The sequence below is a fragment of the Phyllobates terribilis genome, unplaced genomic scaffold (genome assembly GCF_046119375.1).
Source record: "Phyllobates terribilis strain yellow unplaced genomic scaffold, ASM4611937v1 Scaffold_9__5_contigs__length_417890890, whole genome shotgun sequence".
Taxonomy (NCBI): Eukaryota; Metazoa; Chordata; class Amphibia; order Anura; family Dendrobatidae; genus Phyllobates; species Phyllobates terribilis.
The window spans coordinates 376,264,144-376,282,710 of record NW_027362769.1 but is presented as its reverse complement, the minus strand read 5'-3'; the positions used below and the strand labels follow the sequence as shown (position 1 = coordinate 376,282,710).

Below are 18,567 nucleotides of genomic sequence, written 5' to 3'. Positions count from 1 at the left end.
GCAGTATTATAGTAGTTATATTCTTGTACATAGGGGCAGTATTATAGTAGTTATATTCTTGTACATAGGAGCAGTATTATAGTAGTTACAGTCTTGTACATAGGAGCAGTATTATAGTAGTTATATTCTTGTATATAGGGGGCAGTATTATAGTAGTTATATTCTTGTATATAGGGGGCAGTATTATAGTAGTTATATTCTTGTATATAGGGGGCAGTATTATAGTAGTTATATTCCTGTACATAGGGGGCAGTATTATAGTAGTTATATTCTTGTACATAGGGAGCAGTATTATAGTAGTTATATTCTTGTATATAGGGGGCAGTATTATAGTAGTTATATTCTTGTATATAGGGGGCAGTATTATAGTAGTTATATTCTTGTATATAGGGGGCAGTATTATAGTAGTTATATTCTTGTATATAGGGGGCAGTATTACAGTAGTTATATTCTTGTACATAGGAGCAGTATTATAGTAGTTAGTCTTGTACATAGGAGCAGTATTATAGTAGTTATATTCTTGTATATAGGGGGCAGTATTATAGTAGTTATATTCTTGTATATAGGGGGCAGTATTATAGTAGTTATATTCTTGTATATAGGGGGCAGTATTATAGTAGTTATATTCTTGTACATAGGGGCAGTATTATAGTAGTTATATTCTTGTACATAGGGGGCAGTATTATAGTAGTTATATTCTTGTACATAGGGGGCAGAAAGCAATTTCTATGCAGTCATTAAAAATGTCGCCGTTAATAACTTTGGCGCAGATTTGTCCGCCATCCGCTAACGTGTCTATCTGTGAGAATAGCTGAGCCTTTCCTCTCGTCGTGGCGCTCGTCTCTACACGGCGGCTTCTTTGTCTTCTCCGGGTGACAACCGTCTCATCTTAAACACAAGACTCGGCCATCGTCTGCTTTCCCTTAGGGAAGCAATTACAGGCAGAATCCCCCGGACAGGTATCTATGGCAGCCGCACATTGGATGTCATTAGCATCCGCCAGCAATAAAATGGTACAAATACACCGGGTGACTAATGAGTCCATCTGAGGCCAACCCTGATTTTTTTTTTTTTTCTTTCTCTGCTACTTAATGCAGAGAGTATAGTAAGTGATGAGGAGACTGCACATCCCGGCGCCTTCTCGCCAGAAATCCTTCCTGCTGGAGCCGCTCTTCACCCATCCCCAGAAATAAAAGGCCATCACTGGTATTAATCCTCCCTCCGCTGCGGCTGGATTGCTGCTACATTAACAGATTACATTCTGGGCAGATTTAGCAGGATTCATCCTTTATAAAGGCCACTGCCAGGATCCGGGGGGAGACGCTTCCCTGCTCCGTCCTGGATTCTGCTGCATCTTCCAGACGTTTCTGCCGGATCAGGTAAGGAGCCGCTTCTGCTATTTTGGAATATTTTACATGCGATGGTGGAGGCTGCAGCACTTCATGGGTTAACGACATTATTCTATGGGGCAGAGGGGGGTCCATTATTATCACAAAGTTGTGGCTGTCGCCTGTATTTAGCTGAAATTGTCATTTTATTCTCCTGTGTCTCGCCTGCAGTCCTATGTAAAAGCACAAATTGGGGGTAGACCCATACTTGTCCTTTTGGGACGTACCCCCATTGGGGTCTCTGTAAAGAGGCCGGACGGGAGAGCTAATATTTTACATGTTTAATGACAGTTTCTATAATATATATAATAGGAGGGGGGACTTTATATTTACTTCTGGGGGGATTCGGGTCAATTGGTTCCTATAAAATCGATATATACGCACTGTCCTATATGTAATGGGTCATTATCACATCTGATACTTCTATATACAGGGGAGATCATCATTTGGTGATTTTTACATAGGACTGCAGGCAAGACCTACTGCATTGTCTTCCCACTACTCTGCTATATCTGTAGCATATTTTTTGGCACGGGGTAGATTAGTTTCTGGCTGAGATCTCCCCTCCGCCCCTCTCCTGGACCAGCCGCCAGTCTAATAAATCGACGGCCGTGGAGTGCCTGATTGTGATGCAGTGCACCATTTTTTTTTTTTTTTCTGCTCCCCCCCCCCCCCGTTCCCCCGTCCCCTCCAAGATTTGGTGAGATGATCACATCATTAGTCGTCTCGGGGTGGAAACGTGATGGAATCATCCTGAGACGTGTCCTGCATCGGGCAGGACGGGCGTAGAGGGTAGGGTCCCTCCGTAATGTCGCTTTAGAGCATAAGCTCTGGTGGTTACAGGACAGAATTCAGACCAGTTGGTATAAAGAAGCGACTGCTGCTAGTTTAGTGCCCCCCCAATCCATGTCTATGGTATATGTTGGCCTCCCATGGGGGGCCATGACTTGTGGGCATAAAAAAGGAAGTCAGGTCAAAGGCCGGGTGCCAAAGGGACTCTGCTTGGCCCCCAATGGATGAATGGAGTCCTATGGGTACATTTTATGATCGGGGTCCGTATGGGTGAAGATGGAGGAGCCCGAATATATGCACATAAAGTGGGGAGGCCACGGGCTTAACCTCCCGCCCGATCCCGAATCACACAACTTTCCTCCTGCATCGGCAGTAGGTCAGAAATGCTGTTATAGGTCGGACCTGCAGCTGCAGCTCCCCTTTCCCTCCCCATGGTGGTAAGTCATCTTGCGTCACACGGGGGCCGTCTGCCGCCCCCCTGGGTTGTGTTGTTGGTGCTATTAGGTGATCATCCTCCACAATGACTGATTCTGCTCACTAATCGTCGCTGAGCGGAAAAACCACCGTCTATGAAAGTCTCCCCGACAAGTCATTTTCTAATTTGGAGAAGGTACTTTCTTTTTTTTTTTTTTGCATTGTGGGTAATTAAAGATTTATAGGACCGAGGTTTAATCCATTTATAATGAAAAGTTCTGCGATTTTCTAATAGACTTCGGGGGAAATTTAATATTTTATACTCGCTGGGAGTAAAATGTGCCAAGTTATTAGGACGCACGCGCGTTTCGGCCTCTCTACGTCATCAGACCCGATCCACAACGAGCTGTCCTACAGTTCTGTGGTTTATGCAAATTTATGGGCATGGTTGACCCCACTCCTCCAGCTAAGACCTGCCTACTTGTCAAAAAAGCGACAAGACGAGTAATACTGGAAAAAAGCCGCCATTCTTTCTGCACCAAAATTTTTGACTTTTTTTTTTTTCAGGAGTATTAAAGGGGTTGCCCAGAATTTTTTCTGTCTAGTCCATCATGTGACTGGTGCAGCCAATCACTGCCTTCGGGAATGACTTTGTATCTGTAGCACGTGACTACTGAGGCCAGTGATTGGACGCAATGGGTCATCACCATAGGATTACTTTAGGTTTTCTGGGTAAGTAATGCTCATGCTCTAACGCATTTCAGGCCGATACATCCTTTTAATAAATATTCTGGCGTACCCCTTTAAGTCTGAAGTGACAGAGTTAATAGTACTGGCCTGGTGCTCCCTGTGTCAATACTGTGTCTGTGGGATTGTAAGAACAGTGCAGGGACAATGTCTACATCCAGTATACAAATACATGGCCGGCACCGGGGGAGGGGACGGCGGAGAGAGAACAGATGGAGACTCTCAACAGAATTTGCATTGGGTTGATGTGATGCATTAGGGGCTGGATGCAGTCAGTAAGAGGAGAGCTGCGCTCAGTTGTTCTCCCATCACTACCCCATGGACGAGGCCCGGACCGCACAGACCCCCGGTCTTCGAGACGACATCTCAACAGAGGCCCTCAGTCCATCCATGTCAAGTACAGGACCAGCGTTCCCCGTCGATTCACTTCTTAATCTTTATATCTGTTTTTCTTATACAGAGCTCCAAATCCCCTGCGTTGGATAGAAATAATTCACGTCTCTCTGTCTGCAGCCACCACTAGAGGGAGCTCACTACAGCTGAATTCATGCAGCTTTATAGTAAAACAGTATGTAGTGAGCGCCCTCTAGTGGTGGCCGCAGAGAAATGGATTAATTAATATGGGTACATTGGCTTTTATAATCCGCTGTCTACTGCTAATCCTCCCCGCTCTATACACTTCTGCCTGCCAAGAGCAAGTTTGATCCATTGGAAGGACACGTCCTCCTAGCTTGCCCCACATGTAGGTAGTGAAAGAGGCGCTGGCGACCTGTATAAATGAATATACACCAGCGGTGGGCAATTAATTTCCCCAATGAGAGACTGCGACTGTTGTGGAGGCCGAACCCATAGGCTGAAATTAATTCTGCTCCATATTAATAAATTTTATTCCTTAATATTTATCACTTAATGTTGAGCAGAATGAAGTCTGATGACCACTGCTACAGCGAATACATGTCACCAGAGGGTTATTGTAACAGCTAATCTCAATTATGTAATTTACTGCTTTTTACAAAGTAAATCATAATCTCCTGTTATGCAGCCCTTGTTACCTTAATCAACAGCTCCCCATACAATATGATGGCCCCCATACAGTATGATGGCCCCCATACAGTATGATGGCCCCCACAGCTCCCCATACAGTATGATGGCCCCCACACCTCCCCATACAGTATGATGGCCCCCACACCTCCCCATACAGTATGATGGCCCCCATACAGTATGATGGCCCCCACACCTCCCCATACAGTATGATGGCCCCCACACCTCCCCATACAGTATGATGGCCTCCACAGCTCCCCATACAGTATGATGGCCCCCACAGCTCCCCATACAGTATGATGGCCCCCACAGCTCCCCATACAGTATGATGGCCCCCACAGCTCCCCATACAGCATGATGGCCCCCACAGCTCCCCATACAGTATGATGGCCCCCATACAGCATGATGGCCCCCACAGCTCCCCATACAGTATGATGGCCCCCATACAGCATGATGGCCCCCACAGCTCCCCATACAATATGATGGCCCCCATACAGTATGATGGCCCCCACAGCTCCCCATACTGTATGATGGCCCCCACAGCTCCCCATACTGTATGATGGCCCCCACAGCTCCCCATACTGTATGATGGCCCCCACAGCTCCCCATACTGTATGATGGCCCCCACAGCTCCCCATACTGTATGATGGCCCCCACAGCTCCCCATACTGTATGATGGCCCCCACAGCTCCCCATACTGTATGATGGCCCCCATACAGTATGATGGCCCCCACAGCTCCCCATACAGTACGAGGGCCCCCACAGCTCCCCATACAGTACGACTTCCCCCACAGATCCCCATACGGTATGACGCCCCCACAGATCCCCATACAGTATGACAGCCCCCACAGCTCCCCATACGGTATGATGGCCCCCATACAGTACGACGGCCCCCACAGCTCCCCATACGGTATGATGGCCCCCATACGGTATGATGGCCCCCATACAGTATGATGGCCCCCACAGCTCCCCATACGGTATGATGGCCCCCACAGCTCCCCATACGGTATGATGGCCCCCATACAGTACGATGGCCCCCACAGATCCCCATACGGTACGATGGCCCCCACAGATCCCCATACGGTACGATGGCCCCCACAGATCCCCATACGGTACGATGGCCCCCACAGATCCCCATACGGTATGACGGCCACAACAGCTCCCCATACAGTATGACGCCCTCACAGATCTCCATACAGTATAACTGCCCCCACAGATCTCCATACAGTATGACTGCCCCCACAGCTCCCCATACAATATGATGGCCCCCATACAGTATGATGGCCCCCACAGCTCCCCATACAGTATGATGGCCCCCACAGCTCCCCATACGGTATGATGGCCCCCACAGCTCCCCATACGGTACGACGGCCCCCACAGCTCCCCATACGGTACGACGGCCCCCACAGCTCCCCATACGGTACGACGGCCCCCACAGCTCCCCATACGGTACGACGGCCCCCACAGCTCCCCATACGGTACGACGGCCCCCACAGCTCCCCATACGGTACGACGGCCCCCACAGCTCCCCATACGGTATGATGCCCCCACAGCTCCCCATACGGTATGACGCCCCCACAGATCCCCATACGGTATGACGCCCCCACAGATCCCCATACGGTATGACGCCCCCACAGATCCCCATACGGTATGACGGCCCCCACAGCTCCCCATACGGTATGATGGCCCCCATACAGTATGATGGCCCCCATACAGTATGACGGCCCCCACAGCTCCCCATACGGTATGATGGCCCCCATACAGTATGATGGCCCCACATCTCGCCATACGGTATGATGGCCCCCATACAGTATGATGGCCCCCACAGCTCCCCATACGGTACGATGGCCCCCACAGCTCCCCATACGGTACGATGGCCCCCACAGCTCCCCATACGGTACGATGGCCCCCACAGCTCCCCATACGGTACGATGGCCCCCACAGCTCCCCATACGGTACGATGGCCCCCACAGCTCCCCATACGGTACGATGGCCCCCACAGCTCCCCATACGGTACGATGGCCCCCACAGCTCCCCATACGGTACGATGGCCCCCACAGCTCCCCATACGGTACAACGGTCCCAACAGCTCCTCATACCCCCATACAGGATATTATGGCCCCCATACAGTATGATGGCCCCCCACAGCTCCCCATACAGTATGATGGCCCCCCACAGCTCCCCATACCGTATGATGGCCCCCCACAGCTCCCCATACCGTATGATGGCCCCCACAGCTCCCCATACAGTATGGCGCCCCCACAGATCTCCATACAGTATGATGGCCCCCACAGCTCCCCATACGGTATGATGGCCCCCATACAGTATGATGGCCCCACAGATCCCCATACGGTACGATGGCCCCCACAGATCCCCATACGGTACGATGGCCCCCACAGATCCCCATACGGTACGATGGCCCCCACAGATCCCCATACGGTACGATGATCCCCATACGGTACGATGGCCCCCACAGCTCCCCATACGGTACGATGGCCCCCACAGCTCCCCATACGGTACGATGGCCCCCACAGCTCCCCATACGGTACGATGGCCCCCACAGCTCCCCATACGGTATGATGGCCCCCATACCGTATGATGGCCCCCCACAGCTCCCCATACCGTATGATGGCCCCCCACAGCTCCCCATACCGTATGATGGCCCCCCACAGCTCCCCATACCGTATGATGGCCCCCACAGCTCCCCATACAGTATGGCGCCCCCACAGATCTCCATACGGTATGATGGCCCCCATACAGTATGATGCCCCCACAGATCCCCATACGGTACGATGGCCCCCACAGATCCCCATACGGTACGATGGCCCCCACAGATCCCCATATGGTACGATGATCCCCATACGGTACGATGGCCCCCACAGCTCCCCATACGGTACGATGGCCCCCACAGCTCCCCATACGGTACGATGGCCCCCACAGCTCCCCATACCGTATGATGGCCCCCCACAGCTCCCCATACCGTATGATGGCCCCCCACAGCTCCCCATACCGTATGATGGCCCCCACAGCTCCCCATACCGTATGATGGCCCCCACAGCTCCCCATACAGTATGGCGCCCCCACAGATCTCCATACAGTATGACTGCCCCCACAGCTCCCCATACAGTATGACTGCCCCCACAGCTCCCCATACAGTATGACGGCCCCCACAGCTCCCCATACAGTATGACGGCCCCCACAGCTCCCCATACGGTATGATGGCCCCCATACAGTACGATGGCCCCCACAGATCCCCATACGGTACGATGGCCCCCACAGATCCCCATACGGTACGATGGCCCCCACAGATCCCCATACGGTACGATGGCCCCCACAGATCCCCATACGGTACGATGGCCCCCACAGATCCCCATACGGTATGACTGCCCCCACAGCTCCCCATACAGTATGATGGTCCCCACAGCTCCCCATACGGTATGATGGCCCCCATACAGTATGATGGCCCCACAGATCCCCATACGGTATGATGGCCCCCACAGCTCCCCATACAGTACAACGGTCCCAACAGCTCCTCATACCCCCATACAGTATGATGGCCCCCCACAGCAACACAGTATAATGGAATCCACAGATTCCCATACAGTATGATGGCTTCCACAGCCCCCCCCAATCGCTATGATAGGCCTCACACATAATGGAACCAGAGTCCTTCACACAGTATGAAGCCCCCCCCCACACTACATTCCCACACAGTATGGTGACCTCAGTTTCCCACCACAAGTACTGACTGACAAAAAAAAATACTCCTTTTAGCCCTGTACCACCTATGTGCAGCCTGTGGACTGAGGCTCCGAGCAGCAGGCCTAGTGACGTCATCAGCTGCACAGGCTGAATGGTGGTACAGGGAGCAGAGGGCTCGCTCCTCCACCATTGTATTCAACTGTATCTGCACCATGAAATCAAGACATAGGGCTGGGGGGTCACAGCACCAGCCCACCCCCGACTCACCAGCCCCATAGCAGTACCCCAATGTTTCCAGCCCTCTGGCTGTCCCGGGCCGCAGTTTGCCCAGGTGTGATATATCCATACCTGTCTACGGCCCTGATTCTGTCGGTATACTCCTGCCGTAATGAGCAAAAATACGTCCAAAAGTTGTCATGCTGGGGGTGTTTCTGCCCAATTTGGGCTGTCCCTGCAAGTTTTTGGGCACAGGACGATAATGCCCTGTATCTCTAAAGCCGGGGAATGGAAGCAGGAAATCGGGGGAAAAAAATACTGTTTTGTGTACACAGCTCTTATGCAGACTGATGTGTCTCTATGGTTACGGACCACACAACATCTGTAGGGTCTTATTATGCAGTCGTGTGTTTCTGCAATCCCTCTACTCAATGACCAACCGGTCACATCGGGGGTCTGGGACCCAAATCTGCGCTCAGGACGGGGGACAGGGGGTCTCAGCTCTCAGAAAATCCCATACAATGTTTACACCCGCAGAAAATCCTAATCCTCATGCGCAGGACCCCCGCTTCCCTCCCACTCCCAAAATAAAAAGATCCTGATCCGCTGTTTGTGTGAAAATATGGGCAGGACACAACCCCCATCCTCCATCTGCTCCAGCTTTGTTATATTTTGTTCCTGGAGTCTCAGATTTGTGTTTAATCCACAGGAGCAAGGAAAAGGAGCGGGGACTACAACCCTCACCATCACAGTATAGAATATTAGAACCGTATCATGGTCAGGTTGGGGGTTGTAGTTATCTGTGATAGAATGGTATTGTGGCCATATTTGGAGTTGTAGTCCTCTGTATTACACTGATGTCGAGTGGTCAGGGCATGCTGGGTGGTGTAGTATTCTTTGCATAGAGGATAATAGACTTGTGTTGGTATATTATACACACAGTATTAAAGTTATATTGGGGGTTGTAGTGCTCTTATGTGCAGAGGACAATTGGTTAGTATTATAGCCATGTTGAGAGTTGTAGTCTTCTATGTGCAGAGGATAATAGAAATGTATATGGACATATCCTTGCCATCAATCTTATTGAGGGTTGTAGTACTCTGTCTAGATGATGATAGTATCGTGGTCACATTGGGGGTTGTAGTGCTCTGTGTATGGAAGATGATATTATGGATATGTTTGGGGTTGTAGTGCTCTGAGTATGGAGGATGATAGGATTGCATTATGGCCATGTTGGGGGTTGTAGTGCTCTGTGTATGGAGGATATTATGGCCATGTTGGGGGTTGTAGTGCTCTGTGTATGGAGGATATTATGGCCATGTTGGGGGTTGTAGTGCTCCAGTGTATGGAGGATATTATGGCCATGTTGGGGGTTGTAGTGCTCTGTGTATGGAGGATGATAGGATTGCATTATGGCCATGTTAGGGTTGTAGTGCTCTGTGTATGGAGGAAATTATGGGCACGTTGGGGGTTGTAGTGCTCTGTGTATGGAGGTTGATAGTATTGCATTATGGCCATGTTGGGGGTTGTAGTGCTCTGTATAGAGGATGATAGGATTGCATTATGGCCATGTTGGGGGTCGTAGTGCTCTGTGTATGGAGGATGATAGTATTGCATTATGGCCATGTTAGGGTTGCAGTGCTCTGTGTATGGAGGAAATTATGGGCACGTTGGGGGTTGTAGTGCTCTGTGTATGGAGGTTGATAGTATTGCATTATGGCCATGTTGGGGGTTGTAGTGCTCTGTATAGAGGATGATAGGATTGCATTATGGCCATGTTGGGGGTTGTAGTGCTCTGTGTATGGAGGATGATAGTATTGCATTATGGCCATGTTGGGGGTTGTAGTGCTCTGTGTATGGAGGATATTATGGCCATGTTGGTAGTTGTAGTGCTCTGTGTATGGAGGATGATAGGATTGCATTATGGCCATGTTGGGGGTTGTAGTGCTCTGGGTATGGAGGATGATAGGATTTCATTATGGCCATGTTGGGGGTTGTAGTGCTCCGTGTATGGAGGATGATAGGATTTCATTATGGCCATGTTGGGGGTTGTAGTGCTCCGTGTATGGAGGATGATAGGATTGCATTATGGCCATGTTGGGGGTTGTAGTGCTCTGTATAGAGGATGATAGGATTGCATTATGGCCATGTTGGGGGTTGTAGTGCTCTGTGTATGGAGGATGATAGTATTGCATTATGGCCATGTTAGGGTTGTAGTGCTCTGTGTATGGAGGAAATTATGGGCACGTTGGGGGTTGTAGTGCTCTGGGTATGGAGGATGATAGGATTTCATTATGGCCATGTTGGGGGTTGTAGTGCTCTGGGTATGGAGGATGATAGGATTTCATTATGGCCATGTTGGGGGTTGTAGTGCTCCGTGTATGGAGGATGATAGGATTGCATTATGGCCATGTTGGGGGTTGTAGTGCTCTGGGTATGGAGGATGATAGGATTTCATTATGGCCATGTTGGGGGTTGTAGTGCTCTGTGTATGGAGGTTGATAGTATTGCATTATGGCCATGTTGGGGGTTGTAGTGCTCTGTATAGAGGATGATAGGATTGCATTATGGCCATGTTGGGGGTTGTAGTGCTCTGTGTATGGAGGATGATAGTATTGCATTATGGCCATGTTGGGGGTTGTAGTGCTCTGTGTATGGAGGATATTATGGCCATGTTGGTAGTTGTAGTGCTCTGTGTATGGAGGATGATAGGATTGCATTATGGCCATGTTGGGGGTTGTAGTGCTCTGGGTATGGAGGATGATAGGATTTCATTATGGCCATGTTGGGGGTTGTAGTGCTCCGTGTATGGAGGATGATAGGATTGCATTATGGCCATGTTGGGGGTTGTAGTGCTCTGTATAGAGGATGATAGGATTGCATTATGGCCATGTTGGGGGTTGTAGTGCTCTGTGTATGGAGGATGATAGTATTGCATTATGGCCATGTTAGGGTTGTAGTGCTCTGTGTATGGAGGAAATTATGGGCACGTTGGGGGTTGTAGTGCTCTGTGTATGGAGGTTGATAGTATTGCATTATGGCCATGTTGGGGGTTGTAGTGCTCTGTATAGAGGATGATAGGATTGCATTATGGCCATGTTGGGGGTTGTAGTGCTCTGTGTATGGAGGATGATAGTATTGCATTATGGCCATGTTGGGGGTTGTAGTGCTCTGTGTATGGAGGATATTATGGCCATGTTGGTAGTTGTAGTGCTCTGTGTATGGAGGATGATAGGATTGCATTATGGCCATGTTGGGGGTTGTAGTGCTCTGGGTATGGAGGATGATAGGATTTCATTATGGCCATGTTGGGGGTTGTAGTGCTCCGTGTATGGAGGATGATAGGATTGCATTATGGCCATGTTGGGGGTTGTAGTGCTCTGTATAGAGGATGATAGGATTGCATTATGGCCATGTTGGGGGTTGTAGTGCTCTGTGTATGGAGGATGATAGTATTGCATTATGGCCATGTTAGGGTTGTAGTGCTCTGTGTATGGAGGAAATTATGGGCACGTTGGGGGTTGTAGTGCTCTGTGTATGGAGGTTGATAGTATTGCATTATGGCCATGTTGGGGGTTGTAGTGCTCTGTATAGAGGATGATAGGATTGCATTATGGCCATGTTGGGGGTTGTAGTGCTCTGTGTATGGAGGATGATAGTATTGCATTATGGCCATGTTGGGGGTTGTAGTGCTCTGTGTATGGAGGATATTATGGCCATGTTGGTAGTTGTAGTGCTCTGTGTATGGAGGATGATAGGATTGCATTATGGCCATGTTGGGGGTTGTAGTGCTCTGGGTATGGAGGATGATAGGATTTCATTATGGCCATGTTGGGGGTTGTAGTGCTCCGTGTATGGAGGATGATAGGATTGCATTATGGCCATGTTGGGGGTTGTAGTGCTCTGTATAGAGGATGATAGGATTGCATTATGGCCATGTTGGGGGTTGTAGTGCTCTGTGTATGGAGGATGATAGTATTGCATTATGGCCATGTTAGGGTTGTAGTGCTCTGTGTATGGAGGAAATTATGGGCACGTTGGGGGTTGTAGTGCTCTGTGTATGGAGGTTGATAGTATTGCATTATGGCCATGTTGGGGGTTGTAGTGCTCTGTATAGAGGATGATAGGATTGCATTATGGCCATGTTGGGGGTTGTAGTGCTCTGTGTATGGAGGATGATAGTATTGCATTATGGCCATGTTCGGGGTTGTAGTGCTGTGTATGGAGGATGATAGTATTGCATTATGGCCATGTTAGGGTTGTAGTGCTCTGTGTATGGAGGAAATTATGGGCACGTTGGGGGTTGTAGTGCTCTGTGTATGGAGGTTGATAGTATTGCATTATGGCCATGTTGGGGGTTGTAGTGCTCTGTATAGAGGATGATAGGATTGCATTATGGCCATGTTGGGGGTCGTAGTGCTCTGTGTATGGAGGATGATAGGATTGCATTATGGCCATGTTGGGGGTTGTAGTGCTCTGTATAGAGGATGATAGGATTGCATTATGGCCATGTTGGGGGTTGTAGTGCTCTGTGTATGGAGGATGATAGTATTGCATTATGGCCATGTTAGGGTTGTAGTGCTCTGTGTATGGAGGAAATTATGGGCACGTTGGGGGTTGTAGTGCTCTGTGTATGGAGGATGATAGTATTGCATTATGGCCATGTTAGGGTTGTAGTGCTCTGTGTATGGAGGAAATTATGGGCACGTTGGGGGTTGTAGTGCTCTGTGTATGGAGGTTGATAGTATTGCATTATGGCCATGTTGGGGGTTGTAGTGCTCTGTATAGAGGATGATAGGATTGCATTATGGCCATGTTGGGGGTTGTAGTGCTCTGTGTATGGAGGATGATAGTATTGCATTATGGCCATGTTCGGGGTTGTAGTGCTCTGTGTATGGAGGATGATAGTATTGCATTATGGCCATGTTAGGGTTGTAGTGCTCTGTGTATGGAGGAAATTATGGGCACGTTGGGGGTTGTAGTGCTCTGTGTATGGAGGTTGATAGTATTGCATTATGGCCATGTTGGGGGTTGTAGTGCTCTGTATAGAGGATGATAGGATTGCATTATGGCCATGTTGGGGGTCGTAGTGCTCTGTGTATGGAGGATGATAGTATTGCATTATGGCCATGTTAGGGTTGTAGTGCTCTGTGTATGGAGGAAATTATGGGCACGTTGGGGGTTGTAGTGCTCTGTGTATGGAGGTTGATAGTATTGCATTATGGCCATGTTGGGGGTTGTAGTGCTCTGTATAGAGGATGATAGGATTGCATTATGGCCATGTTGGGGGTCGTAGTGCTCTGTGTATGGAGGATGATAGTATTGCATTATGGCCATGTTAGGGTTGTAGTGCTCTGTGTATGGAGGAAATTATGGGCACGTTGGGGGTTGTAGTGCTCTGTGTATGGAGGTTGATAGTATTGCATTATGGCCATGTTGGGGGTTGTAGTGCTCTGTATAGAGGATGATAGGATTGCATTATGGCCATGTTGGGGGTCGTAGTGCTCTGTGTATGGAGGATGATAGTATTGCATTATGGCCATGTTGGGGGTTGTAGTGCTCTGTGTATGGAGGATGATAGTATTGCATTATGGCCATGTTGGGGGTTGTAGTGCTCTGTGTATGGAGGATGATAGGATTGCATTATGGCCATGTTGGGGGTTGTAGTGCTCTGGGTATGGAGGATGATAGGATTTCATTATGGCCATGTTGGGGGTTGTAGTCCTCTGTGTATGGAGGATATTATGGGCACGTTGGGAGTTGTAGTGCTGTGTGTATGGAGGATGACACCACTAGTCTGTTCTCATCCAGTCTTCTTCTGTCTCCCCCCCCAGGCGCTCTCAGGGGCCATAGTGCTGCAGCCGCCCATCATCTTCTCCTGGAACATTCAAATCTCATACAAATCCTCTCTGAGCTTCATTTGACTTCTGCCCGGTCGTAGATGCAAAGCAGGAGATAAGCGTCCGGAGATAAGCGGCTACAACATCCCGAAGTCTGGTGTCCGGCAGCAGCAGCAGGTGAGAGCGGACGCCCCTGCGGAGCTATGGGACGTACACCGGGGGGGCAGATAGAAGGCGCTAGGCCAGACCTAGGAGGGGTATAACCTGTGTGTGATCTTACAGCTCATTCTCTGCGGGGTCTTCCACTGACGAGCAGCTATGGATGAGTGGGATGCGCCCCAGATGAAGAAGGAGGTGGAGAGCCTGAAGTACCAGCTGGCGTACAAGAGAGAGATGTCTTCCAAGTCCATACCTGAGTGAGTACAGGAGGAGCAGACTCCCACAGCAGCACAGAGTATGTAAGGAGATGACCTGTGAACATAAGTTGTATGGTAGATGGACAGACAGCAGAGTATTTAAGGTTAGTCTGTGCTCAGCTATTGGAAGGGTAGATATGGTGAATATTACAGAAGAGAGACACTGAGAAAGCAGCACAGAGTATGTAAGGAGGGGATTGTGATGCTATTATGTGCTATGTTGTAGAGAGGGTGAGTAAAAGGTGAAGGGTCCCTGCAAAAAGCAATAAATGAGTACCCCCAATTCCTGCAGGTCTCCAGCTGTGGGGCGGGGGGCAGAGGTGGCCCCCATTGCCCCTGTAATGATGTAGGTTACGGAGCCGGTGACGCGGCGCCACATGGGTGAGGGGGCTCCGCGCACCGTCCTGGTGATTAAGACACTTTACAGCAGATTTCCTAATTAGACTTTAAAGAGCCGTAATTAAAAGGCCGCTTGTTACTAATGAAAAGCCGAACAGCAGGTCAATAAGGGAAAGCACAGCCGCAGCTCCATCCAGTACATGCGGCCGTTCAATGGTTAACGTACTATGTCCAGTAAGGAGTGGGGAGCGATAATGGTGGGGACACTAGGAGACACCAGCTACAGCTCCTCCTGAATATAGTGTATCCCCGGCTGCTGCACGTGTAAGGGTAGAACGGGCTCAAATAGCCTAATGGCATCTCTGACCACCAGGTGCCTCAATCATCACTTTGGGGGGAGACACAAAGCTCCATCACATCAAGTGTGTGTGTGTGTGTGTGTGTGTGTGTGTGTGTGTGTGTGTGTGTGTGTGTGTGTGTGTGTGTGTGTGTGTGTGTGTGTGTGTGGAAACAAAGCTCCATCACATCAACTGTGGGGGGGGGGGAGGGGAAACAAAGCTCCATCACATCAACTGTGTGTGTGTGTGTGTGTGGGGGGGGACAAAGCTCCATCACATCAAGTGTGGGGGGGGAAACAAAGCTCCATCACATCAACTGTGTGTGTGTGGGGGGGAACAAAGCTCCATCACATCAACTGTGTGTGTGTGTGTGGGGGGGGGAACAAAGCTCCATCACATCAAGTGTGTGTGGGGAGAAACAAAGCTCCATCACATCAAGTGTGTGTGTGTGTGTGTGTGGAACAAAGCTCCATCACATCAAGTGTGTGTGGGGGGGACAAAGCTCCATCACATCAAGTGTGTGTGTGTGGAGGGGGAAACAAAGCTCCATCACATCAACTGTGGGTGTGTGGGGGGGGGGGACAAAGCTCCATCACATCAACTGTGTGTGTGTGTGTGTGTGTGTGTGTGTGGGGGGGGGAACAAAGCTCCATCACATCAACTGTGTGTGTGGGGGGGGGGGGGACAAAGCTCCATCACATCAAGTGTGGGGGGGGATAAAAAAAAGCTCCATCACATCAAGTGTGGGGGGGGGGGATAAAAAAAAGCTCCATCACATCAAGTGTGTGTGTGTGTGTGTGGGGGGGGGGGGGACAAAGCTCCATCACATCAAGTGTGTGGGGGGGGGGGGGGGGGGGACAAAGCTCCATCACATCAAGTGTGTGGGGGGGAATAAAAAAAAGCTCCATCACATCAACTGTGTGTGTGTGTGGGGGGGAACAAAGCTCCATCACATCAACTGTGTGTGTGTGTGTGTGTGGGGGGGGGGGGGACAAAGCTCCATCACATCAAGTGTGGGGGGGGATAAAAAAAAGCTCCATCACATCAAGTGTGGGGGGGGGATAAAAAAAAGCTCCATCACATCAACTGTGTGTGTGTGTGTGTGTGTGTGTGTGTGTGTGTGTGGGGGGACAAAGCTCCATCACATCAAGTGTGTGTGGGGGGGGGGAATAAAAAAAAAGCTCCATCACATCAACTGTGTGTGTGTGTGTGTGTGTGTGTGGAGGGGGGGGGGACAAAGCTCCATCACATCAAGTGTGGGGGGGATAAAAAAGCTCCATCACATCAAGTGTGTGTGTGGGGGGGGAAAGCTCCATCACATCAAGTGTGGGGGGGGGATAAAAAAAAGCTCCATCACATCAAGTGTGGGGGGGGGGATAAAAAAAGCTCCATCACATCAAGTGTGTGGGGGGGGATAAAAAAAGCTCAATCACATCAAGTGTGTGGGGGGGACAAAGCTCCATCACATCAAGTGTGTGTGTGTGTGTGTGGGGGGGGAACAAAGCTCCATCACATCAACTGTGGGTGTGGGGGGGGGGGGGGGGGGGACAAAGCTCCATCACATCAACTGTGTGTGTGGGGGTGGGGGAACAAAGCTCCATCACATCAACTGTGTGTGTGTGTGTGTGTGGGGGGGGACAAAGCTCCATCACATCAAGTGTGGGGGGGGATAAAAAAAAGCTCCATCACATCAAGTGTGGGGGGGGGATAAAAAAAAAAGCTCCATCACATCAACTGTGTGTGTGTGTGTGTGTGTGTGGGGGGGGACAAAGCTCCATCACATCAAGTGTGTGTGTGGAGGGGGAAACAAAGCTCCATCACATCAACTGTGGGTGTGTGTGTGTGGGGGGGGGACAAAGCTCCATCACATCAACTGTGTGTGTGTGTGTGGGGGAACAAAGCTCCATCACATCAACTGTGGGTGTGTGGGGGGGGGGGGGACAAAGCTCCATCACATCAAGTGTGGGGGGGGATAAAAAAAAGCTCCATCACATCAAGTGTGGGGGGGGGGTAAAAAAAAAGCTCCATCACATCAAGTGTGTTTGTGTGGGGGGGGGGGACAAAGCTCCATCACATCAAGTGTGTGTGTGTGGGGGGGATAAAAAAAAGCTCCATCACATCAACTGTGTGTGTGTGGGGGGGGGGGGGGCAAAGCTCCATCACATCAAGTGTGGGGGGGATAAAAAAGCTCCATCACATCAAGTGTGGGGGGGGGAAAACTCCATCACATCAAGTGTGGGGGGGGATAAAAAAAGCTCCATCACATCAAGTGTGTGGGGGGGGATAAAAAAAAAAAAAAGCTCCATCACATCAAGTGTGGGGGGGATAAAAAAAGCTCAATCACATCAAGTGTGTGTGTGTGTGTGGGGGGGGGGGAAACAAAGCTCCACCACATCAAGTGTGTGTGTGTGGGGGGGGAACAAAGCTCCATCACATCAACTGTGTGGGGGGGACAAAGCTCCAACACATCAAGTGTGTGTGTGTGTGTGTGTGTGTGTGGGGGGGGGGGGGGGGAACAAAGCTCCATCACATCAACTGTGTGTGTGTGGGGAGGAACAAAGCTCCATCACATCAACTGTGTGTGTGTGTGTGTGTGTGTGTGTGGGGGGGACAAAGCTCCATCAGATCAAGTGTGGGGGGGATAAAAAAGCTCCATCACATCAAGTGTGTGTGGGGGGGGGGGATAAAAAAAAGCTCCATCACATCAAGTGTGGGGGGGGATAAAAAAAGCTCCATCACATCAAGTGTGGGGGGGGGATAAAAAAAGCTCCATCACATCAAGTGTGTGTGTGGTGGGGGGGATAAAAAAAAAAAAAGCTCCATCACATCAAGTGTGGGGGGGATAAAAAAAGCTCAATCACATCAAGTGTGTGTGTGGGGGGGGGATAAAAAAAGCTCCACCACATCAAGTGTGTGTGTGTGTGTGTGGGGGGAACAAAGCTCCATCACATCAACTGTGTGGGGGGGACAAAGCTCCACCACATCAAGTGTGTGTGTGTGTGGGGGGGGGGGAACAAAGCTCCATCACATCAACTGTGTGTGTGTGGGGAGGAACAAAGCTCCATCACATCAACTGTGTGTGTGTGCGTGTGTGGGGGGGGGGGGGACAAAGCTCCATCAGATCAAGTGTGGGGGGGATAAAAAAGCTCCATCACATCAAGTGTGTGTGGGGGGGGATAAAAAAAAAGCTCCATCACATCAAGTGTGGGGGGGGATAAAAAAAAGCTCCATCACATCAAGTGTGGGGGGGGATAAAAAAAGCTCCATCACATCAAGTGTGTGGGGGGGGGGGATAAAAAAAAAAAAAGCTCCATCACATCAAGTGTGGGGGGGA

At 50.0% G+C, this 18,567-nt stretch overlaps 1 protein-coding gene across 4 annotated transcripts in view; it reads left to right on the top strand.

The window, feature by feature from the left end:
* Window positions 1–833: 833 nt before the first annotated feature.
* GNG13 (G protein subunit gamma 13) overlaps window positions 834–18,567 on the top strand; it is a 59,803-nt gene continuing 42,069 nt past the window's right edge. Inside the window, exons 1-3 of one of the 4 annotated variants that reach the window (XM_073648428.1) lie at window positions 834–1,379; window positions 14,135–14,317; window positions 14,423–14,556. In XM_073648428.1, coding sequence (XP_073504529.1) covers window positions 14,459–14,556 — 98 coding nt within the window. In that variant the 5' untranslated portion in view covers window positions 834–1,379; window positions 14,135–14,317; window positions 14,423–14,458. Of the gene's footprint in view, window positions 1,380–2,164; window positions 2,181–9,035; window positions 9,052–14,134; window positions 14,318–14,422; window positions 14,557–18,567 lie in introns of those variants that run through there. The other 3 variants (XM_073648431.1, XM_073648429.1, XM_073648430.1) reach the window with 3 other exon arrangements.